Below are 24,492 nucleotides of genomic sequence, written 5' to 3'. Positions count from 1 at the left end.
TGTTATGTGCCAGGCACTGTCTTAAGCTTTTTCGTGTTTAGTCATTTCATTTTCACAGCACTCCTGTGGGGCAGGTGCTATTATTAACTTCTATTTTCAGACATGGGGAAACTGAGGCCCTAAAAGGCTAAGAAACTTGCTCAAGGGGAGAAGCCAGGCCTCAAAGAGTTCATACAACTCTATGATTCCATCTATTTAAAACAAAAATGGGCAAACTACAACCGTGGACCAAATCCTTTCTACTGCCTGTCTTTGTACAGCTCATGAGCTAAGATGGTTTTCACACTTCTGAATGGTTCCAAAGAAATCAAAACAATAGTACTTTATGATATGTGAAAATGATAAGAAATTCAAATTTCAGGATCCATAAGTAGTTGTATTTGAACACAGCTGAGCTGTTCATTCACGCATTGCCTGTGGTCGCTTTCACAGAATGATGTCAGAGTTAGTTGGGACAGAGACTGGGGGGGCTCATTACATTTAAAATATTTAATATCTAGCCCTTTACAGAAACAGTTTGCCGACTTTTGCTTTCAAGTACAAAAGTGGTTAAAAATTCTATGATGTGAGAAGTCAGGGTAGTGATTATGAGGGGCAATGACTAGGAGGGGGCATGATGAGGCTTTCTGGGGTTTGAGGATGTTCTCTGTCTTCATCTGGGAGCTGGCTACATGGATGGGAAGTAGTTTGTGATTATACATTTATGATGACTGTATGTCTCTGCGTGTAACATACACCAATAAAAAGTTAAAAATTTGCTCAGGGTTATAGAGACTAAATTGAGAAATCCCCGACAAGAATGCCCGTCACCACAGTTAAGTCTCCTGAATTCAGCTGGGCCCATCCTGGACTACCCAGTTCTATGACCTGGCAACTGCTTTTTATTGTTTATGATAGGTTTCTATCTCTTGCAACCCAGAGTCCTCATACCCCATCCCACAGCCCACTACTCTGAAAACTTTCCTTGCCCTATTTCAGCCTTGTGGTTCAAGTAGAGGCTTCCATGTTTTTGTATAATTCCCTTCCTGGCCACAATCATTGGTCCAGGGCTGGTCTTCACCCAAGTGGAGCCAATCACAGTAGACCAACCAACAGGCCAGGCTGATTGATCTGCAGTTGGGCCAATCACAGCCCTTCCCCGGGATTTTTGGACTTGGAGCCCAAGGCTGGTTGATAAGATCTTTGAAGCTGCTCAGTGCCACCCTTGTGTGGTGTGGAGAGTGCTGGTCCCAGAGAAAAATGCTGACTCACAGAGAAGGTATGGACAGAGTATCCTGGTTGTCCTCAAATCCTTGGTTTGATGGCCCTTAAGACCAGAGGGGACAACTGTCCTTCCTTGTTTGCCAATGTGGGCCAACTGAGTCCTCCTTTGGTCTAAGTTAGAGCACGTTTGGGTTCTGTCAAGCTTAAAGGCCAATAAAAACCTAATAATGGGGGGGGGCAGAATATAGCTCAGTGGTAGAGTATGAGCTTAGCATGCACAAGGTCATGGGTTCAATCCCCAGTACCTCCATTAAAAAATAAATAAATAATAAATAAATAAACCTAATTACCTCCCCACTAAAAACTTAAAAAAAAGACCTAATAATGATCTCTCATCACAAACACTGTAATACACACACATACACACAGCCATTCACATACATTTATAGACACACTCAATCTATGGACAAACCACATACACAGACTCTGACATGCTATCTCAGTGCACGTGTTTTTATTTCTGGATGATATAAAATAATAAACTTAAAAAACACCCCCAACCAAACACCCTAATGGCTCCCCCAAAGCAATGTGACTCTTCTTCCCACCCCGATAAATAGACTTCTGTCTGTCAGTCCACCCTCCCGCCCCCATAACCCCCTTTGCTATAGACATACTCTGGGTATATATTACTCTACTCGGCAATAGACATCTCCCGAAAATAGAATTCCAGCTCTGTCACCTGACTACCTGGGCCCCACGTTCCTGAGACCACCCCTCCTCCCACTTCAGACCACCCGCCACTGCAGCACACTGGTGTCCTTGCCCCCCGTGGTCAAGGCCATGCTGTCATCCCATAAGAAGGCCACATTTGTCACATGGCTGCTGTGTCCGCCGTATTTGTGGCTGAGGGCCTGTGATAGGGAAAGAAGGAAGCGAAGGGGGGTCATATGTCTCGTTCACTGCTATAGCCCCTGTGCCCAGGCATATAGCAGATGATCAATAAATATTTCTTGAGTTAATAGGATAAAAGAACCAAAGATCTCATAATGCAGATGCTCAGAGCTTTAGCACTACAGACTTGGAAATTTATCAACTTTCAGGTTAAGGCTCTTGGGATCAAGCTGCTGCCCTCCTTGTACAGATTGGGAAACTGAGGCCCAGAAATGACTTCCTTAGTCTTGTCCCCAGTGCTGCTTGTTACCTCCACCCTGCCAGCCCCCTAGAGATACTCACTCGAGGCTGACAGCAGGGGTAGCTAAACAGGTGGACTTTGCCAAAGTCATCAGCCGAAGCCAGCAACTTCCCATCATGGGAGCGGGCCACAGCGTTGATGTCAGTACCATCTGCTCCCTCGGACCAGATCCCTGCAGACAAGATTGGGGATGGGTGGTGGAAAGATGTTAGCTGGGGCCAGGTGAGAAGGCCCCAGCCCCAGCCTCCCCAATTTCCTCTCTAGCCTGGGAGGAGAGCTGGAACAATCTTTTGGAAATGCGTATCTGACCCTATCCCTCCATTGCTCAAACTCTCCCAGGCTTCTCACCTTCACTCTCAAGATCTGCCTGGCCTGGTCCCCTACGCTGCGCCAGCCTCATCCTCACCAGTGCTTCCCTTGAACCCTGCAATGATTTAGCCATCCCGCCTTCTTGCATTTCTCCAAATACCAAGCTGTCACCTCTGGGCTTTTATACACAGCTATTATTCCCTTCTCCTAAAGATTGCTTTCCTTCTTTGCCACCCTAGAATGTAACTCCTTATCCTCCAGGTCCAGTTTGGACCATGCCCCTTCCTCCAGGAAGCCCTCCGTGACCCCCTCCTAGGCTGGGGACAAGTCTGTCTCCTCCACTGGACTGTGAGACCCATGATGGCAGGGTCAGGGCTGTCATGGTCACCCCTGTGTCACAGCACTGCCCAGATGGGCAGAGGTGCTCAGGGAGTATGTGTTACGTGCACTAAGGCCTGAATAAATGGGTGGCTGGGACAGAAGCCCTGTGAATCTCTCTGGGCCAGGCGCCACCACTCATTTGGTTTCACTTCATTACAATTCTAAGGAACCTGAGTTGCCATTTCATCCTAGCCTTTCCTCTTACACACATATTGCTGCTCACATGTGTAAAGGGATGTGTTTTCCAGCCTGGAGGTAATAAGAGACTGTGAAAACCACTAGTCAGGGATGTTTCTTGAAACTCCTATCCTCAGCAAGATTTCCCCACATTCCAGAACTTACCAAACACGCCAAAACCCAGGACACAAGTAGCTGTGGCCCATTCCACGTTCTTCACCACATCTGCACTGGTGATCTGCTTACACGTAGTTGGGTCCCCTGGGGCAGAAAATGGGGGAGGGGTTCAGAGCAGAAAGAACTACTGACTTAACACATCCATTTCACAGACAACGGGCACTGAGGTCTGAGACCAGAGGCTAAGGTTCCAGGGCTTAATCTACCTCTCCAGACTGGCTGAGGGGGCTAGATCCTGGGTGATGACACCCCAAGGCCAGAGCAGGGTATCTGCTTAGAAACTTGTACCCCATCCATCCAACCAGGAAGGGGAGGAATTGTTTAAGCGTTGAGTCCACCAGAGAGAAAATCAGAAGCCATGAGACCAGTCAGTTAGAACAGCCCCTGAATACACCAGCCAGAGGAGAGGGAATTGAAGGGCCTTGCCCCCTATCCCAGAACCCAGGGAAGCCTATGCAAATCACACATAATAGGGAGACTGGAGGAGGAATGCCTTTGGGTTTTGGAGAACTCACAGTACAGAATCTCGTAGTCCCCAGAATTGGTGACAAAGCAGCTGCTGTCCTGGGCCCAGTCCAGGTGGGTGATAAAACTGGAATGGCCCTGCAGGGGAGGGAAGGGGTTGAGTTAGAGCTGGAGGTTGGAGCAGGGGGGATTAGACCAGGATGGGTAGAAGGCAAAATACAGAGGTATGGTAAGAACACAGGAGGCTAGAGGAAGGATACACAAGTCTTTGAAGCATGGGTGGCGGGGCCAGACTACCATGGGCGGGGCCAGACTGTGATGGGCGGGGCTAGACAAAAGAGCTTAGAACACAAGTGGGCAGAGCTAGACACAGAGGGGCGGGCTTTGAATGCAAGGGGCCAGGCTACACAAAGGGTGTGCTTAGAACGTGAGGGGCGGGGCTACACAAGGGATGGGCTTAAAACAGGAGGGTAAACGTGTGGGCGGGGCTAAGACTCCTGGACTTGATCAGGGCAGTCAGTTGAGTGTTGAAGCTGTGCTCCCTTGAGGTAGAAAATTGGTTAATTCTGCACCGCCTGGATGGGGTGGCGGGGCGGGCTGGGGGCCGCTGCCCACTCACCGAGCACTTGCCCAGGCGGCTGACCTTGCGGCCGCCCTGGTCCACCGTGTACACGTACACCAAGTTGTCGTGGGAGCCCACGGCCAGGTACGCCCCGTCTGGGGGAGGGGGAGGGGGCTATGAGGAGGCACCCAGGCTCTACCCCCTCCTCTCTCAGATTCAGCCTCCCCACTATCCCAGACTCCTCAGTAGTCCCAAGCTCCATCCCTACTGCAGTCCTGGCCCCGCCCCTAGGCTGTGCCACACGGGCTCCACCCATTCCTCCTGCCAGTAACTCTGAGCTTCAGTTCCCAGGCCCTGCCTCTCCAAGGTCCCTGGCCCCGCCTCTTACCTGGAGAGAAGCTGACCACTGAGATCTGCTCATTCCCGTCTGTATGGATAGCCACCAGGTCATGGGTCTCCGTGTCCAGCAGCAGCCATCTTTAAAGAAAAGGCATGGTGGGGGGAGGAGGAGTGAGCTGATCTGGTGGAGAAGGGTGGCAACCAGCCAGGCCTGAGGAAGGGACCCCAGAAAAGATTTGGGAGAGGCTGACTCCAGAGGAATGTGGGGAGATCAAGGCCTAGTCAACAGTTGGTACCTAATTAACATTCTCTGTAGGCTTTGGGGCTGTAGGGAAGGGGGTGGTGATCAAGGGATAGTTCCTGAGGGGAGCAGAGAAGCCTTCCCCAAATGCCCAATTCAGGTTTACCTCCCAGTGACCGTGCCAACTGCCAGGACAGAGCCGCTGGGGTGGAAGCCAGCTGAGCAGGCAGGGTCCTGAGGAGGGAGAGAAGAGGCAGGGCTGGGAGCTGCAGTCTCCCATCCATCTGGCCCACAATTCCCCAGCCTCAGAGCCAGCGCAGCATGAAGGCGGCCACCTTCCTCTGCTGCTCTCCAGTATCCTGCGGCCGCGGATACTCTGGAAACCACTCTCCATCCCTTTAACATGTCAGCTTGAACAGAAAACATTCCTCCTGTCACTGTTTTCCCTTTTCACTCCTGTTCTAAGTTCCCACAGCTTTATCCATCCAAGGTGATTTCATTAGAGAATTTTTCAGAAGTGAGATTGTTGGGCCAAAGGGTAGCCATATATTTAAGCCTTTTGATGTATCATGCCAATTTGCTTTCCATAAAATTATATCGACTTATCACCCAGGCATATCTGAGTGCCTGTTTCCCCATAGCTTTCTCTAACCCCCAGCCCTGGGTATTATCATTTTTAAATTTGGGAGGGCATTTGTATGATTTGCAGGCAACAGTGCACTAAGGAATCAGACCTGGCTTCAAACTGTGGCTCTGACACTTGCTAGTTTTGTGACATCAAATAACTTTCCCCATCCTGGCCTTGGTTGCCTCAAATGGAGAACATCAATTCACACTGCTCAGGGTTGTTACAAGCAGGGTGTGAAGTCCTAAAACAGTAAGCTGGTAAGTATAACAACCCATGGGAAGCACTCAGTAAAGGTTGTTATGGTTGTAATTACACTGTCCTGATGGGCAAGAGATTTTACCTTTCTGTGAGCCTGGGGAATCCATCATCCCCACTGCTGTGTGGAGGTTGAGGGGAGAGGTTAAAAAGATGGCGTGGGTAAAGAGTTAAGCCAGTGTCGGACATGGTCGGCAGACAGCCAGAATTAAAATAACCTGAGGGAGCTCATTATAAACCACAGATTTCTGGGACCAAACTCAGACCTCCTGAATCAGACTCCCTGTGCTTGGGGCTCAGGATTCTGGGTTCCTAACAACTCCCAGGTGGTTCTGATGTGTTCTGATGCCCTGGCTAGAGAACTGGTATGCTAAGCTGAATTTTTAATTCTATTTACATTTTAAAGTTAATTTAAGTTTGAGCCACAGGTACTGGATAGTATAGCTCTAGAGCTAACAATTGCAGTGACCACAACCCCCAGCTTCCTAGATCGCAGCTATGATGATGGCATTTTCTTGAACTCCGTGGTTCCTGACTCCCCACCCTCCTGACTGCGGCAGAGGCAGCAGCTCCTCTGGTAAGTCAGCTCTGTGGTGTTGTTCTGGGCTTCCTTCCATGTGAGAACTCGCTCCTCCTGCCCTTCCAAGTGAGTTTTTAAGCATTCAATGCCCTGCGTTAAATCCTCTTTTACCTAAAAAGACCAGATGTGGTTTCCTTTGGATGCACTGAGCCCTGACTCATTGAAACAGATGGTTCTGTTGTGCCCTCTGTCCCCTTACCTCGATGATCCTACTCCACAGGGGCTGGTGGGACTCTGCACTCCACAGATGCACCAGCTTATCCTGCCCGCATGTCACAAACTGGGCCCGGCTGGGGTGCGTGGCCAGGCCCCACAGCTCTTCCACGTGGCCCTGGTGGAAAGGAGAGATGACAGCAGGAAGATCAATCCAGGCTTTTCTTCTGCATCCCCCACAGCCCACACCAAAGTCTGACGCCAGAAAGAAATGCTGGACCAGCCCCAGGAACACACTTTGCCCCACAGGTGACCCTTTCCCCAGTGTGTCTGAAGGAGGCTACAATTGGGCAGACCTCTGCCCCAGTGTGGGGCTTGAGGTACATGTTGCCTTTCACCCCAGGCCTCTGCTTTCCAGTTTGCACAGTGGGAGGGAAGAGACATGGTGGGTAGAATCTCAACCTTAGGAGTCAGATGGCACCCAGGATGCTATGAGAACCCTTCACAGCCTGGTGGGTCTAACTGCAGCTCTCTCTTATTGACTGTGGCAGTCACCTGGGCAGGTGACTTCTCCTTGGAGCCTCAGTTTAATCTTCTGTAAAATGGGCCCAATCACTGTGTGTCTCATGGCCTTGTTCTGCTTGATCAAATCATATGGATGGAAAGTGGGACTGGAGGAAAGTGTATGAGGCTGGCACAAAATGCTCACAAAACGCTCATAAAATGGAAGTGGCTAATATGATTAGTAATAACATAAACTGTTAATATATCATTAAATAATTAACAATAATAATCAACATAACTATATATTGATGTTATAATGATTAATTTTAAATAATAAATTCTAGTAATATATTAATAATGTAATTAATATTGTATAATATTGATACTACTATTAGGGGTCTTTTAAGGTCCCTTCAGGCCTTGGGACACCTAGGAAATCTCTATAGCCCTTGTTTTCCTTTTCTTCCGTGGACACAAGAGCCAGGTGGGGAATCTAAACGCAGCTGCATGAATCTCAGCTACATTATGAGAAGGAAAATGCATGTAGGAATGAAGGAAGGGAGGACACTGAACAAGGAGTAATTTTGGCCAAGACTCTTTGAGCACTTAGTCTGCACTAGGCACCACTCTAAATGCTGTATCTGAACTGACTCATGGATTTACAAAACCCCATGAGGTCAGATCTATTTTCTTCCATTTCATAAAGGCACAGAGAGGTTCCTCACTTGCCTCATATCACACAGCGAGTGAGCAACAGGGCTGTGCTTCAGTCCCAGGCAGTCATGCTCCAGAATTCATATTCCTAACTATCATACTGTATTGCCCTTGGTAGGTGAGTTTTTTAATTGGATGTGGGGTAGTTTTGGCACACCAGGAGGGAAGGGTGGGCATCTGAACAGACTCCAGAGGGTCTTCCTAGATCCTCGGAACTGGAGACCTGGGAGATGTGTGGCCAATGGTGATTGCTGCCTGTGTGACAACCTGCCAGGGCACCTACCAACAGAAATGGACACCCTCTGGTCAGAAGGGCAGGGGGCAGCACAGCTGGAGCAGGGTCCCAGGGACTCTCTGCTGGGCTAGAGGTTAACCCATTACTGGACCACTGGGAGTTCTGGGGAGGGAATCCTAGGGCAGAAGTGGGGTTATGGGTCGGGAGCAAATGAAGGAAGGCAGGTGGTATTTACCAGGCCAGAGAAAAAGGGATGAGCAGAGAGGTGAGGAGAAATGGGAGTAGGAGAGGAGGGATGGGTGATGCAGAGAAGAGAAGAGAGGTGGTTGGGGAGGGAGTAGGGCAGATGCAGAAGAGACACTCACCTGGATGAGCAGTGAGAACCCCATGTGGACAGAGCCCTGCAGGATGGAGTTGCGAGTGGTCCCTACGTAGAGTGTATCTCCCCGGCCCTCTGCCACGGTGCGCACAGGGCCGAAGTCCTCAGGGACCTGGGTGGGCAAGGGGGTGGGGCAGGCATATGAGTGGGGGACACATGTGGAGGTGGAGGCAGGGGAGACAGGCTGGGAGAGAAGGGTCTAGTATTAGGAGCCTTAGTCGGGTTGAGGGAGGGCTCCTCACCATCATATGAGCCTCTCGCCCTCCTCACCTCCACCTCCTGCAGCTTGCTGTAGTCAGAGCCCCAGAGGACCACTCGCCGGTCGCGGCCCCCTCCGGACACCAGCGTCCCGTCCCGCAGGGCGCAGAGCCCAAACACGCCGCCATCGTGGGCACCCAGCACCGCCTGTGTGATACGGTTCCCACCTGCCAGGTGGCCGAGTCAAAGGTCAGCATGGGGAAGCTGCCCCCGTACTGACCCCAGGAAAGCACCTCAAACTCGCAATCCTACATCCAGCTATTCACTCACCTTTTCTTCTACCCACTCTTCCACCCACTCCTCTACCCAACCATCCACACCATCTATTCATATACCCTAGTATCCATCCAATAAACCATCTAAACTAACATCTACCCATCCACCCTTTGATCCATTTACCCACCCATCCATTCATTCATCCACTCAGTTATCTACCAGTCTGTCCATCCATCTATATACTCACCCGTCCATTCACCCATTTACTGATCCATCCAGCCACGCACCTGTCCTTCGTCCCACCCATCCATCAATCCACCTCTCATCCATTCATTCACCCTCCTTCCTCTCCTTACCCATTCACCAGTCAATCCATCCTTCTATCTGTCCATTCACCCATCTACTGATCCATCCAGCCACGCACCTGTCCTTCGTCCCACCCATCCATCAATCCACCTCTCATCCATTCATTCACCCTCCTTCCTCTCCTTACCCATTCACCAGTCAATCCATCCTTCTATCCAAACATCCACCCATTTTCCATCTTTTTTCCTATCTATCTACCCATTCACCCATCTATCCACTCATCTGTCAATCTAACCATCTATTCATTCATCCAGTCAATCAACAATGATTAAACTACAATTTATTCTGGGCCCAGCCTCATGCTGGGTGATACTGGGGACACAGTGTTGATGAAGACAATTTCAGATCTTACCCTCATGTGGGTCACAGCCCAATTTCAGAGATAGACCTACTACTAGTCAGTGACAACCCAAGGTAGTTGGGGCTGGGATGGGGAAACCCAGGAGACTGTGGGATCCCATAGTGGGCACCTAATCTAGTGGGTCAGGGAGGGCTTCTTGGAGGACAGGACAGCTGAGCAAGGATCTGGAGGTTGAGTAGGAGTTGGCTAGGACAACAGAGGGTAGAAAAGTGTTCCAGGCAGAAGGAACAAGTTGTGCAAAAGGCGAGAGAACATGGACTATTTGGGGAACTAAAAGAAATCTGATGTGACCAAGCATAACGTGCATGAGACAAGAGAAGGCAGGACCAGACCGTGCAGGGTCTCGGAGACCTCAGTGAAGAACCTGGACCTTGTCCTGAGGGAACTGAACTGGGAGATAATGGAAGGGCTCAGCAGGGGAAGGGCAGGGTTACATTTACATTTGGTCCTGAGAACAAACTGAATTGGGGGAGACAAAACTGAAGGTGTGAGACCATAGATGGGGACTCAGCGGAGAGGAAGAAAGAGCAACTCTCTTCAATTCCATCCTTCGAGACTCAGAAGTGGTGCCATGTGTACACATGTCATTTTGTCCACCTATCTTTCTAAACACCCACCCATCCAACCTCCTATAGCCCCTCAGGCCAGACCCAGGGGTGGGACTGGGGATATGAAACCAATCAGACCCAGTCTCTGCCCTCAGAGAGCTTAGAGTCTGCTGGGAAACACACACGGCCAATTACCCAGAGCTTACTCTCAGCTATCTAATCTCAAGGAAAGCTCAAAACCACTCTATGGGGAAGTGATATTATAACCATTTTACAGATGGGGCAACTGAGTCTTGGAAAGGATACATCTCTCCCAAGGCCACTTCTCTCCCAAGGCCACATAGAGAGCACATAGCACTGCTGAGACCTGAATCCAAGCCTCTGCAACTCCGAAACCCACTCCCTTCCCCTCCCACTACTGCGAACGAATGGTTACCTGAGTCAATGAATTAATGTATTATGAATACTTGATTGTTCCAGAAAGTGTTTTGATGACTGAATGAATAAACTCATTCATTCATCACTCTGCCTGGGAAAAGACCTATTCATTTATAAACAGTCATCCTTTCTGGCAACAAACATTCATTTATTTAATTGTTCATTCACTTAATTGCCCACCTGTTAGGGAGGACAGCATAGTCATTCTTCTATTCATTGACTAAAACAACCCCTTCATTCGTTCATTGCCTCATTCATTCATTCATTGCTCTGGGACAAACCACCCCTCCATTCATCCATCCATCCATCCGTCCAGCTATCCATCCATCCATCCACAACTGGGGTAACCCATTCATTTACAGTTCAGACTTGATCCCTACCATGGGATTTGCAGAGGACAAGGGTGGGAAGTAAGTGAAGATTTTATGCATGGGGGATACTGGAGCTGAGCCTTGATGGAGGTGTTAGAATTGGACAGGTAAAGATTTAGCCTGTTGCATCATACATTCTACAGCAGCAGGGTCCAAGGAAGGGAGGCACAGCCAAAGGGAGTCAGGGAGGACTGCGTTGGGGACCAAACAGGTGGGATGACACTAACCTTTGCCCCAGACATAGAGGTTCCCCCCAGAATCCCCGGTGACCACATCGCCACCCTCCAAAAAGGTCACACACAGCACGTACTTCGGTTTCTCGTACTTCTAAAGTGGGGGAGAAGGGGAAGATGTCAGAGGGTTGCTGAAGCCAGGTGGCCTCCCAGAGCTCACCCATCACCCAAGACCTTGGTCCAGGGGATGACCTCTCTGCTTTTGGGTGTGGCCCTGTGTGGAGCACCCCACCTCTGGACCATCACATCACCTAGAGTTTCTGACCACACTGTCCCTTTGGTCCCCCTTCCTCTCTTCTCCCTGACTTCTGTTCCAGTCTGTGTCCTTGGTCTCCCCTGCTGTCTTCCCCTTGGATTCCCCTCTCTCTGCCCCCTGGGCTTCCCCTCTCTGCCTGCCTCGCCTCCTTCCCTCCTTCCCCCTCTTCTGTCTGTCTCTAGGTCCCTCTCCCTGCCCTGCCTCACCCACTCCTCAGTATCTTTCATCTTCATCTGTGCCTTGGTGTTCTCAGGGCCTCCCCTTTTGGGGTGGAAACCCCAACTCTCCCCAAAGGCAGGGGAGCCCTTTCAGGGGTGCACCTGAGTCTTCTCTCTGGGACCCTCTGCTTCCTTCTGTTTCTCTCTGACCTCCCTGTGTTTATCCAGAATCTCGACAAGCACAGCAACGCATCTATCGAGCATCTGCTGTCTGCTAGGCGCTGCTGTACTCCTCATCCCACTGAATCCTCACAACTTCAGAGAGTTAAGGAGGATCATCCTCCTGGTATGAACAAGGGAACTGAGGCCCCAGCAGGCCTCAGCATCCCTGGAAACTCCAACCTCTGGAGTGTCTTCTTGTCTGCCTGGGTGTCCCTGCCAGCCTCCTTCATGGCCACCCTGTCCCTGTACCCTTGGCACTCACCTCAAAGAGGCCCTGCCGCTTGCTCAGGCTGCCTCCGTCCAAGCTCCAGAAGTAGATGTGGGATTTCCCACAGGTGATGAGCACAGTGGGGTCTGTGGGGTGGAAGGTGGCCACCAGCACGGCCTCGTTGGAGCACTTTAGGGCATGGGGGAGATTCTAAATGAGGACCTCAAAGTAGAGCAGGGCCACCGTACCCACTCCAGGAAGGACTGCCCTATACAGCTGTGTGGGTTGTGCACTGCACACCCGACTTGCCTGTATCTCTCCTATACAGGCAAACTCAAGTATAGGAGGCAGGGCTGGGCAGTGAAAGCATGATTGCTTTCTTCATGAACATAATGGCAGGGGAGTGGGTATAGCTCAGTGGTAGAGCACATGCTCAGCATGCACGAGGTCCCAGGTTCAATCCCTAGTACCTCTATTAAAAACAAACAAGCAAACAAAAAAAACATAAAGGCAGACACTTGGAGAGCCCTTACTCTGCACCAAGCACTTTACTAAGCACTTTACAACCATTAACTCATTTAACCCCACAGCACCCTGAAGGTAAGGCTCATTAGTGCCTCCCATTAGAGATGACAAAGTGAGGCTCAGAGAGGGAAAGTCACTTGCCTAAGGCCACACAGCAAAGTAGTTGTGTCCTACTCACTGATATCTGAGTCCAGAGCCCAGAGTCTCTCAACTACTTCTTCCCCAAACCATGGGCCCCAACCCTAGGTGTCTTGCCCCCAAGCCCAGAACGGACATGTGGCCTTGGGCAAGTAGCTGTCCCCTCTACCATGCCTCAGGTTCTTCACCAGTAAAATAGGCTGTTGCCCAGAGATGCAAGTCAAAGTCGGTCTTGGACACTGCAGGACTGTAGAATCAGCAGCCACCTTATACCGAGCCTCCTGGTGGGCCTGGTCCGCTCCCTGCTGCCTATACCCCAACATCAAAGCCAAATTTTCCCTACAAGGAAGATGCTACCATTATCCCCATTTTACAAATGAGGCTACTGAGGCCCAGAGAGGGCAAGCTACTTGCCTAAAGCCACACAGCTAGCAAATGGCAAAACCAGGACCTAAACATGAATCTATCTGATTCCAGACCTGTAAACATTGAGATTTGGCCAGTCTCACAGGGGCACCCCCGGGGGGGGGTTGGGAAGGGTTACCTCACCTTGCTATCTACCACCTTGGTCTCCTTGGCCCAGTCCCACACAGAGAGCATGTGATCGTTGGATTCGTCCACCACACAGAGCAGGTTGCCACCATTCTAGAAAGAGGAGAGAGGATGGGGGGACGGGCAGGTAGGTCAGGATCCACCACCCCCTAACTCAGCCCCCCAGCACCTTGCCTACTGGGGCATTAACAACTCAGGCCTGTTTTAAGATTTTCAAAGGCCCTGGCCCCAGTTAAAAGAAACATTAAAATACACTTCCCATCCAGGGCCACACACATTTTAAAGGCTGTTTATCATTTTCCTTTTGAAGTGACTCCTTAATAAATTCATCTAATCCCCCTCAGCTATAATTTCCCTGCAGCTGGCACAGAGTCAGGAAATTTTACTAGAGCATCAAACCTGCATTTTCATATGGGATGACTTTTATGGACATGAAATTAAACAATTAACAAAGTTGGCATAATATTTTTTTTACACTTTTAGTTAAGCACAGGTTAATTTTGATCTTGCGAAGTTGCCCCCACCCCTCCCATACACACATTAGCAACAAAATAGTTTTATTTCCCCAAAGCTCTCAAGCGTTTCCTTAGGTCTCAGAAAACCTGTGAGGCTCTTAAACTGTCTGTGGGAGAACTGGGGGTTTTTTTGTTTTTTTTTTTTTAAAGGACTGTTTTTTTATTCCCCCATCCATTGCAGCCAATACTTTGGTAAAATATGATAAAAATGTAAAATATGATTAGAAAAAAAAAGGTCCACCAATCACACCCTTGGATGTTGTAGGAATGTCAAATTGTTCTATAAATTCCTCAAGGCTTACTATCAGTTTCTGTACTTATCTCCCGCATACCTGCCAACACCCATTTAGGATGGTACAAGGAAGGAGCAGCCCTGCCCTAGATGCTGGGCTTAAAATGCTTAAGGATAAGGACCCTTCCAGAATGAAAGGTAGTGTGAAAAATAATGCAAAAAGCATTAACTGATCCACAAAGGGTCACAGACGAGTTTGGGGGAAATCAAGACAAATGGTCCCCTCATAAGGGCTAAGCTGTGAAGCCACAAATGCGGGCACATGCAGGGAGGCCCTGGAATGTCTGCCAGTGGGCATGGCCCAAACATAGGCCATCACGATGAGAGTGTGGTCTCCAGCCCAAAGGGGCAGGTGGGAAGGGGCTAGTGCTTGCACCAGCGGCAGGTGAGAGCCCACACAGGACTTACAGATTTGGAGAAGCCCACGCAGCACACAGCTCTGTCAAACACGCCCAGGCCCAGCACGTGTAAGGTGGAGAGGGAGACGGAGTCCCAGATGCGTACATGGGGTGGCAGCGGCTGCAGGAAAGAGAAAGGCCGCTTACCTGGGGGGCCCAGCTGCCTGACCCCCCAGCGACCCCATCCCAGTCTCCAGGTCCTGTTACCTTCCCCTCCTTAGTGGTGCCCGCCACCTGTCCAGTGGCAATGGTGACCATATCAGGGTGGACAGCCAGGCTGAGGAGAGGACAGATGGACAGAGCTCAGTAGGAGGAGGGTGCTCACAGCAGCCCAGAACCCCTCCTGCAGTAGGCCACTGTCCCGGATGCCTGGTAACTCATTCCTCAACCTGGCTGAATGAGTTATTCAGTCAGTAAACACTTATTTAGTTCAATAGGGGATCCTCACTGGGTACCCTGGCTCAGAAGCAAGACTCAGGCCAGGGATCTGTAACTCAAGTGCCCACCTGGCTCAAGTCCCTACCACAAATGGCCAGAACACATCCATTTAAAGGGGCTGCCACCATGGGGCTCCAGCATACTGCATGATTATCTGGGCTGCCCACCTGAAGTTTTCAAAAGATGTGAAAAACCCAGGCATCTGAGTGAATTCACCAACATCCGAAATATTGCTAATCGATTCACATTTTTTCCCCCTGAATCCAGCCAAGGCCTGGCCCCGCCCATCGCCCTTAACAGCACCCTGAGTGGGAACTTTCTCGCATCCTCCTCCCAGGCCTCACCACTTGATGTCATCATTGTGTCCCAGATAGTGCCGCTGCCTCTGCTCCTCCACACTGTACAACACGGCCACGGAGGCCACGAAGTACACGATCTCCCCTGTGGGCAGCAGGTAAAGGTTGGCTCGGCAGTCTCGGCCGCGGTAGCCGTAGCTGGAGATGCCCAGGGCTGGTTAAGGAAACTGTTTTGCATTGCAAGTGCTGACTGACCACCAGATTAAAGTCATCGGTGCTAGGTTTTCCTGTTCCCACTCTTACCACTGTAGGGGGATGAATGACGGTACCCCCAAAAATATGTTGACCAAAATATTAACCCCTGGAAACTGAGTGAGACCTTACTTAGAAAAGAAGTCTTTGCAGGTGTAATTAAGGATCTCAAGATGAGATGATCCAGGATTACCTAAATCCAAAGACAAGTGTCCTTGAAGGCGGGGTGAATCAGACAGGGATTGGGGTGATGCAGCTATAAGTCAAAGAATGCCCCTCCAAAGGTTGCCAGCTGCCACCACCAAAAGCTAGGAGACAGGGAACAAATTATCCCCTGAGCCTCTGGAGGGAGCATGGCCCTGCTGACACCTTGACTAGAAATTTCTGGCCTCCAGATCTGTGAGATTTTTCTGTTGTTTTAAGCCTCCAGGTTTGTGGTTAATTTGTTATAGCAGCCACAGGAAACTAATACAACCTTCTGGCTACCTTCCTCCCCACAGAGGGATCCTGTTAAAACCTGTTCACACTAAGTTAGTTCATATCCTTCCTCTGCTGAGAACTCGCCCATGGCTGCCACCTCACTCAGAGCAAAAGTCAAAATTCTTTTGAAAGCCCAAGCACAGAGCTTGGCCTGATCTGGGTCCTGATTCCTCACTCCACTTGTTCAACCCGTCACCTCAGGGCCTTTGCACTTGCTGATCCCACCACCTGAGTACTCCTCCTCCTCCTCTCTCCTTGGCTCTCACACCTTCTTTTCAAGTCTCTGCTCAACTGTCAGTTCCTTGGAGAGGCCTTCCCAGCCTCTCCCAGATAGTTCCTGGCTATTTAAAATCACAAACCAGAACACACACACCTTCCACGCCCCCGTCCCCCTGCCCTTTCCATATTCCCACAGTGCATTCATCAGCATCCCACATGCTATCTGTTTAATTTATTCTCTGTCTCCCCACCTAGAGTGTCTGCTCCAGGAGTGCAGGGATCTCCATCTGTTTTGTTTACTGATGTATCCCTTGTGCCCAGATCAGGGCCTAGCACACAGCAGATACATGAATTCAATATTTGTTAAAGGAATGTGACCCTTCTCTGTTCAGAACTTTCTATGGCTCCCTAGTGCCCCTAAGAGAAAGCCCAAGCTCCTCCCACTGGCCTGGATCGCCCCTCCCTGGCTTCAGCAGGGCTTCTGCCCTCCTTTGCTCTCTGACCTTGGAATTCCTCAAAATGTCAAGATCCCTACCACCACCAGGTCTTGGCACTAACGTTTCCCTTTGCAGATGTAGTATAGCTACCTGTCACCCTTCTCAGCTGTCATAGCCTCAGCCTCACTTCCTCCACAAGACTCATCCCAGTTAATACTTATCTGATCAATTTGTTAACTGCCCCTGTTCCTCAATGAGACTGCCCCTATTCCTCAATGAGACTGAGTAGCCAAGACAGGGCTGTTTTGTTCACTTCTATAACTCCTCCTCTGAGAAGTCTTCCCTGATCCCCAGGCTAGGTCAGCTGCCTTCTCTGGGTTCCCCTATCCCAGCCTTGCCCACTCTGAGTTGCCGCTTTCATGGATTCAGTCCTCACACTGGACTGCGAGCCCAGGAAGGTAGGCAGACACTGTCACAGGGACCACTGGACCCCAGCCCTTGGCCCCAGAATGTTCAGAAAACATTTGAATGAATATCAATGTGTGTATCCCTGACCCCATAGAAACTGCTCCACCCTACAGCCATGTCAGGGGTGGGGAATGAGGCCCACATCAACTTTTGCTCTCTCAGCTGCTTTTCTTTTGATGCTTGCTTATCAAGCCCAGCTTGACATGACAGCTTGGTATTCTTTGATTCCCATGAATATTTCCAGCTGCCTTAAAGTGGCTCTGACCTCCAACATGCCTGCCTACCCCAGAGCGGAAACCAAGGCCAAGAGAAGAGGAGAGGGACTAGGTCCCCAGGATGCTGGTCCCAAGCCCCAGTCTGCTTTTGGGAAAAGGCCTGAGGCTCAGAGTCAGAGTTCTTGCCTCAGATCCAATCTGACTTCCTAGGACAGGGCTTGGTCCCCTTTCTTGGCCTCAGTTTCCTCATCTGGAAAATGGGGGTAATAGTTCCTAAGCTGCAGGCCTCTGAGAGCTCTCAGAGGCCACTGGTTGTAAAAATATATTCTCAATTCTACAGAAGAGAAGGATCATATTATTCAACATATTTATACTTGAAAGAACTTTGAACAGTGCCTGGCATGTAATAAGTGCTCAATAATGATTAGTTATTATTCTAATCAATCCCTGATATGGGGCACATACTATGAGCTTCGCACCTTAGCACAGTTTCACAGCCTATGAATCTGAAGTCGTGACAGCCATTTCTCAGAGAAGGGAACTGAGGCACAGAATGGCAAGGTGATTTGTCCAGCGTCATGCAGCCACCCAGAGCCTGGGCAGGGGTTTCTTTCTTTCTTTCTTCCTTTCTTCCTTCCATCCTTCCTTCCTTCCTTTCTCCCTCCCTCCCTCTCTCTCTCCCTCTCTCTCTCTCTCCCTCTCTTTCTTTCTTTACTTTTTTAAAATGGAGATTGAACCCAGGACCTCGCGCATACTAAGCACATGCTCTACCCCTGACCTATACTCTCCTTCCTGGGCTGGGGTTTCAACCCATTTCTACCAGACTCCAAAGACCAAGTTCCTAACCAACTTCTTCTGTTTCTCCAATATACCAAGTTTACTCTGGCTGTGGAGCTCTTGGACCTGCCACACACTCTGTCTGGAATATTCTTCTTCCAGTTCTCCCTATGCTGCCCTCCAGTTGTTCAATTCTCAGCTCAGATGCCCTCCTCAGAGAAACCTGGTTACTCCTCTCACTTGAGCTTAGTTACTGTATTCCCAGCATTTATTATTCAACTGATTATCTTATTTATTGAATCACTGGTTTCTGTCTCCTTGACTTTAGAAGGTGAGCTCAGTGAATACAGCCTGCATATAGAAGGGAATCTGACAGGTGGAGGGCACTCAGCACACATTTGCTGCTTTAATGAATCATAAAAAGTCATGTCACTAGCCTGCCCTCCTCTGTAACCTCCAGGCTCTTCCTGACTCCTCAAGCCACAGAGGCCTGGGAAGTCTCACTTTCATTAAGTTCAAAGACTTTCCCTCTATCAGAAGTCTCACAGGAGAAGCGCTTTTGCCTCTTTCGGATTGGAGGGGGAGGGGGGTTGGGAGGAGTGGGAGGAAGGGATTAAAGCCACAGGATACACCCAGTCCAGCTTGAGACGGCAGGAAGGCAGCTCAGAGCGTGTGTCCAGGCTGTAGGTGGGTGCCAGCTCATCTGGGATCAGCATGGGCACTGGGCGGCCCCTCAGGAACATTTTCACGGAGCCCTCCTCTGCCAGGACACCCCCAGAGGTCAGGTGCTGCCCCCAGCCCCCAGTCCCCAACCTTACTTCCTCGCCCCTTCTGACTTCACATTTTTTTTTATAAAAGGTCATAAGGGAAATGAAACCAGAGGGGTGAAGGCCCAGCCAGTAGCCAGATCTCCTGACCTCCAGGGCTGGCATCTCACTCCAGCAAGCCCCTCCCATTCTCCCTACTTACCCATGCTGAAGATAACTTCTTTGGTTTTCCTGTGAGGAAAGGACCAAAAAAGAAGCCAAAAAAGCCCTAATTAGCCAAGTCAGAAAATGGGAGAAACTATTTCCCCATCCCTTCGCTCCCTGGAGGTCTCTGAAGAACAATGGGGGCCGAGTAAGGAGCGGAGCTCTGCCTCTCTGCAGGCCGTGTGCTTTGCTCGGTTGATCTTGCAGAGCCTAAGACACAGGCCCAGAGAGGCAGTGATCGCCAAAGATCACACAGCACGAAGAGGCAGGGACGCGATCCTGGAAGAGGGGGATCACAAGCCACCCCCTCCCTCCTAATCAGCACGGTTCTCCCAAAGCTCCCCACCCCCAGTCCCACAGCGCCCCAGGCTTAAAGCTGCAAGGGAAGAGGTGAGGGTTTAAGGGAAGGGGCGTGTCTCCACATTTCCTTTGCTGACGGAAAGAAGTGCTGTCTGCGGGTCTGCGTCCTTGGAAAAGGGGGTGACCTAGTAGGATCCAGGCCCCGGGAGCGCGAGGAGGTGGGGGGTGTGCGAGAGGGTCTCACCCAGCTCCAAAGCTACTCATGGCGGCGGCTGGCGGAGCTTCGGGGCCGGGGGTGGAGCCGGGACCGGCTCCGCCGCTTCCGGCCCTGGGAGGCTCCCGCGCCGCCGCGCCCTGCCCCGCCCTCCGCGGCCGACCCCGGAGCCCGCGGGTCACAGTGGGTCTCAGATCCCGGGCTGTGGGGTCCTGATACCAGGCTCTTTTTGGGGGGTGGGGAAGAGTGGGTTTTTTTTTTTTTTTTTGAGAACATGGGCTAGGGGACGTGTCTGCCTGAAGTCAAACCCCAGCTCTACCACTTCCTAGCGGTGTGGACAAGTTGCCCAACCTCGGCCTTGGCTTCTTCACTTTTAAAATGGGGATAAAAATAGTACCTACCTCCGGCTGGTTGCGAGGTTTAAATTGGTTAATTCATGTAAAGTGCCTTGAGTAGTACCTGGCACATAGCTCTTCTATGTACCTGTTTGCTACTATTTGAGCGGGGTTGAAATGTGTGGTTTTCGACTCTGGTCCTGCCTTAGTCCGGCCCCCCAAGCCCTGACCACGCCCGCTGCATCAGGACTCCATACTCAGGCTTTTACTTCGCCCAGACCTTCAGTATGGCCCCGCCTCCGGGAACTTGACCACGCCCAACATTCTGATTATGCCCACCTCTCCTTCTGATCCTGTCCCTGAGCGGACCCAGCCTCTTGATAATTGACCGCTCCCCCACGTTATCTCCTACCCGCCTCAGGTCCTGTTAAGCATTCTGACTACGACCACTTTCATCTGACCCAGTCCCTGAGTTGACGTTTATCAGGTTTCCAGATACCTAACCACGCCCACCTGTGGTCCCGCCCAACCTTCAAACCACGCCCGTTTCCACCTGGCAATGCCCTACTCTCCGCTCCAGCTTCTTGCATCCTCCACCCGGTCTCAGCCTGTTACCCTCACCTCAGGTTCTGATTCTGCCCAGGCTAACCCTCTGGCAACGCCCTCAAATTCCAATCACACAACTCCCTCTGATTACCCTATTTCTTGCAGAAACACCTCTGAGGCTTCTGCCCTGGCCGCATCCCTGAGACTCAATGGGGACTCTCTCTTTACCTTCATAGCCACGCCCACAAACTTGGGTCCTCTCTAACTTCTACTCTGGCTGACCCACCAGAGGACACCTCTTCTGTTCTAGTCCAGCCCCTTAATGATTTGGCCACTCCCCTCAATGTTGGCTCCGCCTTTCCATGCCTTCCAGTTTGACCACGCTATTTCAAGATTGGTCCCTCTGAGCCTCCGGCACCGTTTCCGCATTTTGAACTAGATGACCATGCTTTAGGTATCATCTCGTGACCTGGGGCATCACCCTAAATTCCCTATCCTTTTCCAAGCCTAACTGGGGTCCTGACCCCACCCTTTGTGGCACCATCCCGCCTCGGACACTTACCCTTCCTTTTTGGCGCTACAATTGCTGCTAGAGGATGTAGTGCGGCTGCGGGGGTCCTCGCGGCGCACAGAGGCGAGGCGCTCTGGTGACAAGTAGCGGCGGACACTGGGAATAAAAAGCACACAGTTAGGGACGGAGCCTGCAAGGGCAGCAGGCTAGTACCGGAGGCAGGAGAGAACTTCCCAGGACCTTCCAGTGCTGGAGTTCGGGCACATGAGTTCATCCCCTCTCCATACAAAAAGCCTCCGTCTCCCACGGGGTCTTGGAGGATCCCGGTTTCCGTGCCTTACCTGCGCCCGGAGGTCGCCTCCTTTTTGGGAGAGGAGGGGGACGTGGCATAGCCGCCCACGCGCCGCGGGGGTCCCGAGCCATTGAGAGGCGTCCTGGTAGGAAGGCCTTTCAAGAGTTGACATACTAGAGGGATGGGATTAGAGGACAGAACAGAGTGAGTATGAGGTCCAGGCCCCAGCCCCTTCCCATCTCACCCGTCCAGTCTAGCGAAGATACCCGAGGCTGTGGTGCCTAGGCGCGGAGGCGCCCGGCCCTTGGGGGTGCCCCGCGCGCGCAGCGCAGCGCCATGCTCTTCGCATGCCCGCAGGCGACGCAGCGCGTCAGCCAGCGCCGCCTTTAAGACCGCCAGCTCGTCTTCCTGCAGCTGCAGCCGCTGCTCCAGCGCCGACACGCGGTCGTCCACCTCCATCCCGCTTGTACCTGACAAATTGTCATCTGGAAGGCAAGGGAGCGCAGGCTGCAGGGCCACCCAGGAGCTCCAACGCCGGAGGTGAGGTGTCCCTCCCAACTTCCCGGGTCTAAGCAGGGGGCCAGCCACGCCCCCTTCCTCTCCAGCAACCTAGGGCTGGGACGCTTGGATGTGGGCCAAGAAAGGGGAAAGGAAATCCCCACCACTTTCAGCCCTTGCCCGCACACTCGCATCTGCCGCAGCGCCCTAGAGGTGTGACCTTAGGGAAGTCCCTTCTTCTCAAACCTTCTAAGAGTCCACGAATCAAGAGCCTCTCGACTCTTTTAAGATTCTATGACTAAGATGCTAAATATATATGAGTGACATCAACATTTTAAGGATGACACCAACTTTTTCTGGTGACACCAACATTCTAGAATCGAGCTCCAATATTCTCTAACGAATATCAATGTTTTATCGCGTACTATCGGGTACTAAAGTTCCCTCTGTTTCAAAGACTTTCCAAGCCGAAAAGGTCGTGCCTGGTTCCTCCCCTTTCCATTCTCTTTTCACCGAAGGGTTCGACCCCAGAGCCTGCTGCAAGGACAGAATTTCTGCGGCCCCTGGCGGCAGATTTGGGAGTTGCAGGCAGAGCATCCAAGACCAGAGACCCAAGGAAGGGAGATACCCGCAGGGATCTGACACCAAAACTATCTTCCGCAACCTGAGTTTCTCCCCTCTTTTCCCATTTTTTACTTAGCTTCTGTACCCCACACCCCTTATTCGGTTCTCCCTCTCCTCTCCAGGCCATGGGTGCAGCTAAATAACTCCATCTCCTGCCACCCCTACTCCTCGGCCCATTTTTCCCGAAGTGGGAGGGGCAGAGGACCAAGGTGGTCCCCTCCTCCCCACTCCCTCTCAGACCACTCATACCCAGACTCATTGCTGGCAACCACCGAGGAAGCCCTGGCTCCCAGCCGGGTGGAAATGAAGGTGGTAGCATTAACAGGAACAGGGTATGGAGGTAGCATCTGCCATCCCTTGTCTGTAGGCCACCCCGCCCGTCCGCTGGGCTCCGCAGTGCAGCCGTCTGTCCCTCCCCTCCCTCCCCTGCGTGGTCCAATCGCCTGACGGGCCTCGCCTGCCCTGCCCCCCAACCAGCGCCTTTCTGGTCTGGGGCCTCAAGCTGCTTTGGAAGGTAGGGGCCTCCTGAGGTCAAAGGGAGAGTGTTCTCAGGACTTGGAACTCATAAGAGGAATCTCAGGGTCCTGTGGGCATCACATTTTGCAAAAGAGGAGACTAAGGATGGAAGTTGGGGGAGTGTGCTGAGACTCCCCAAAGGCCACATAGCCAATAGGTGAGGTGCAGGAAGGCCCAATCACATAGTTGTGCTGAGACCTTCTTACCTACCATTAATAATACTACCCCCCAAAAAGAGATCTTACATGTGGCAGGCACTCTGCACGCAAAATCCTTAGCACCTTACCTGGCTCTGGTATGTGCTCAATAAATCCGGAATATAATTAACTGTTATTATGGTTCCCAGTGCTCCCAGCAACTCTAGAGGCTGTAGTGTTATTCCCATTTTTGGAGGAGAGGAGGTGGAAGAGGACCGAGGCCCAGAGAGATGAAGTTACTTGCACATGGACACACAGCCTTTCAGCAGCAGAACAAGTATCTGACCCAGGCTTAGGCACCCTGTCATCCTGCCTCTTAGAGGGGCAGTGGAAGACAAAAATGAGCATTCTGGTCCTCTGCCAACTCCAGTGTTCCCTTATGTGCGCCCAGAGCAGTGAGCCTCCAAATAGAAGTTATCATCTTTCACCTAGGCCCTCAGGCACCATCTAGAGAGCCAGCTGTGTTCTGAAGCCTTGGCCTGCCCACCCCCCACCCACCATGACTCAAGTTCCCGGCTCTCTCCTGACCATTCCCTCACTATCAGACCTTTCGCCCAGAAACCAGCCCCTGACTTCCCACTTTTTCTCCTCTCCCTCTTCCCCAGCTCCCCTCATCTGGGCCTGACACCCACAGTGGCACTTCTTGTACCATACCCATATGTCTAGAGACAAGAAGTGAGTCCTAATGGGTGGGAGGGGCGACGCCTGAGGATTTGGGGGGTAGAGTGGAGGCAAAGTCCTCTGGTCATTCTACCCAGCCCACAAACCAATACCAAATCCAACTGTCCCCTTAATCTGTCCCCCTGCCAGGGAGAAAGTCGAGGATCCCAGAGGATTGAGTAGGGATAGGAGAGACAGAGTTCCAGACCTCCCCAGGCCTTCCCTCCTTCAACCCCAAGATCCTGAAGGTTCTGCTCCCTTCTCTTGGTTCAGCCACCTCCGAAAAAGGATAGGGTCGAAGAGGGTGGGGAACTGGGATCAAGGCTTTGGGGATTAGGGACCTTGCTCTTGGGTCAGAGTCCTGCTGGGGGAGAAAGGGGTATCTTCAGCAAGGGGCCAGGATGAGGACTTGGAAGGAGGAGGTTGGGGCAGGAGGAGATAGGTTCAGCCCTGGGCGGGGCCAGGATCGGAACTGAGGAGGGGTCTCACCGTTGCAGTATTGAAGCAGCGAGGAGGTGTCGTAGAGGCCGCAGAAGGCCGGGCCGCGCTCCGCCATCGCCCCGCCACAGCCACCACTGGCCCCCCCGGCCCCAGCTCGGGCCCGGTCTCCCCCCCCAGGCCCTGCCTCCCGTTGCCATAGCAACGCCCTTCGTTCCAGCATCCCCGGCTCGGCCCGCCTGGCATCAGGCGGCCG

General features: G+C 51.6%; 1 protein-coding gene across 2 annotated transcripts; it reads right to left on the bottom strand.

Moving 5' to 3' along the window:
• Positions 1-1,717: 1,717 nt before the first annotated feature.
• On the bottom strand, positions 1,718-24,474 carry EML2 (EMAP like 2). Of its 2 annotated transcripts, XM_074369405.1 has the most exons (22): positions 24,288-24,474; positions 21,570-21,788; positions 21,353-21,476; positions 21,063-21,167; positions 19,104-19,132; positions 18,765-18,894; positions 15,335-15,484; positions 14,760-14,829; positions 14,563-14,673; positions 13,345-13,440; positions 12,187-12,321; positions 11,283-11,382; positions 8,768-8,922; positions 8,484-8,609; positions 6,712-6,843; positions 5,216-5,283; positions 4,858-4,946; positions 4,527-4,624; positions 3,958-4,045; positions 3,431-3,526; positions 2,440-2,570; positions 1,718-2,117 (listed from the first exon to the last, which is right to left on the bottom strand). In XM_074369405.1, the coding sequence occupies exons 1-22, from the start codon at positions 24,457-24,459 to the stop codon at positions 1,992-1,994; spliced, it is 2,550 nt and encodes an 849-aa protein (XP_074225506.1). In that variant the 5' UTR covers positions 24,460-24,474; the 3' UTR covers positions 1,718-1,991. The 2 variants fall into 2 exon arrangements, with proteins under 2 accessions (XP_074225506.1, XP_074225507.1); XM_074369406.1 differs by lacking the exons at positions 21,063-21,167; positions 21,353-21,476; positions 21,570-21,788; positions 24,288-24,474 and adding an exon at positions 19,650-19,743 and having other exon boundaries at positions 1,731-2,117.
• Between the last annotated feature and the right edge of the window lie 18 nt (positions 24,475-24,492).

Source organism: Camelus bactrianus, chromosome 9 (genome assembly GCF_048773025.1).
Source record: "Camelus bactrianus isolate YW-2024 breed Bactrian camel chromosome 9, ASM4877302v1, whole genome shotgun sequence".
Taxonomy (NCBI): domain Eukaryota; kingdom Metazoa; phylum Chordata; class Mammalia; order Artiodactyla; family Camelidae; genus Camelus; species Camelus bactrianus.
Note: the sequence above shows the minus strand (reverse complement) of the source record. Positions and strands in the feature narration are given on the sequence as shown.

Bases quoted from the DNA above. Each gene is read 5' to 3' on its own strand.
- EML2 (XM_074369405.1), bottom strand. From the start codon at position 24,459: ATGCTGGAACGAAGGGCGTTGCTATGGCAACGGGAGGCAGGGCCTGGG. The intron at 6,844-8,483 runs GTGAGTGTCTCT...CCTTTCCACCAG, and splicing joins GGTTCTCACTGCTCATCCAG to GGCCACGTGGAAGAGCTGTG. The intron at 2,571-3,430 runs GTAAGTTCTGGA...TCTTGTCTGCAG, and splicing joins CCTGGGTTTTGGCGTGTTTG to GGATCTGGTCCGAGGGAGCA.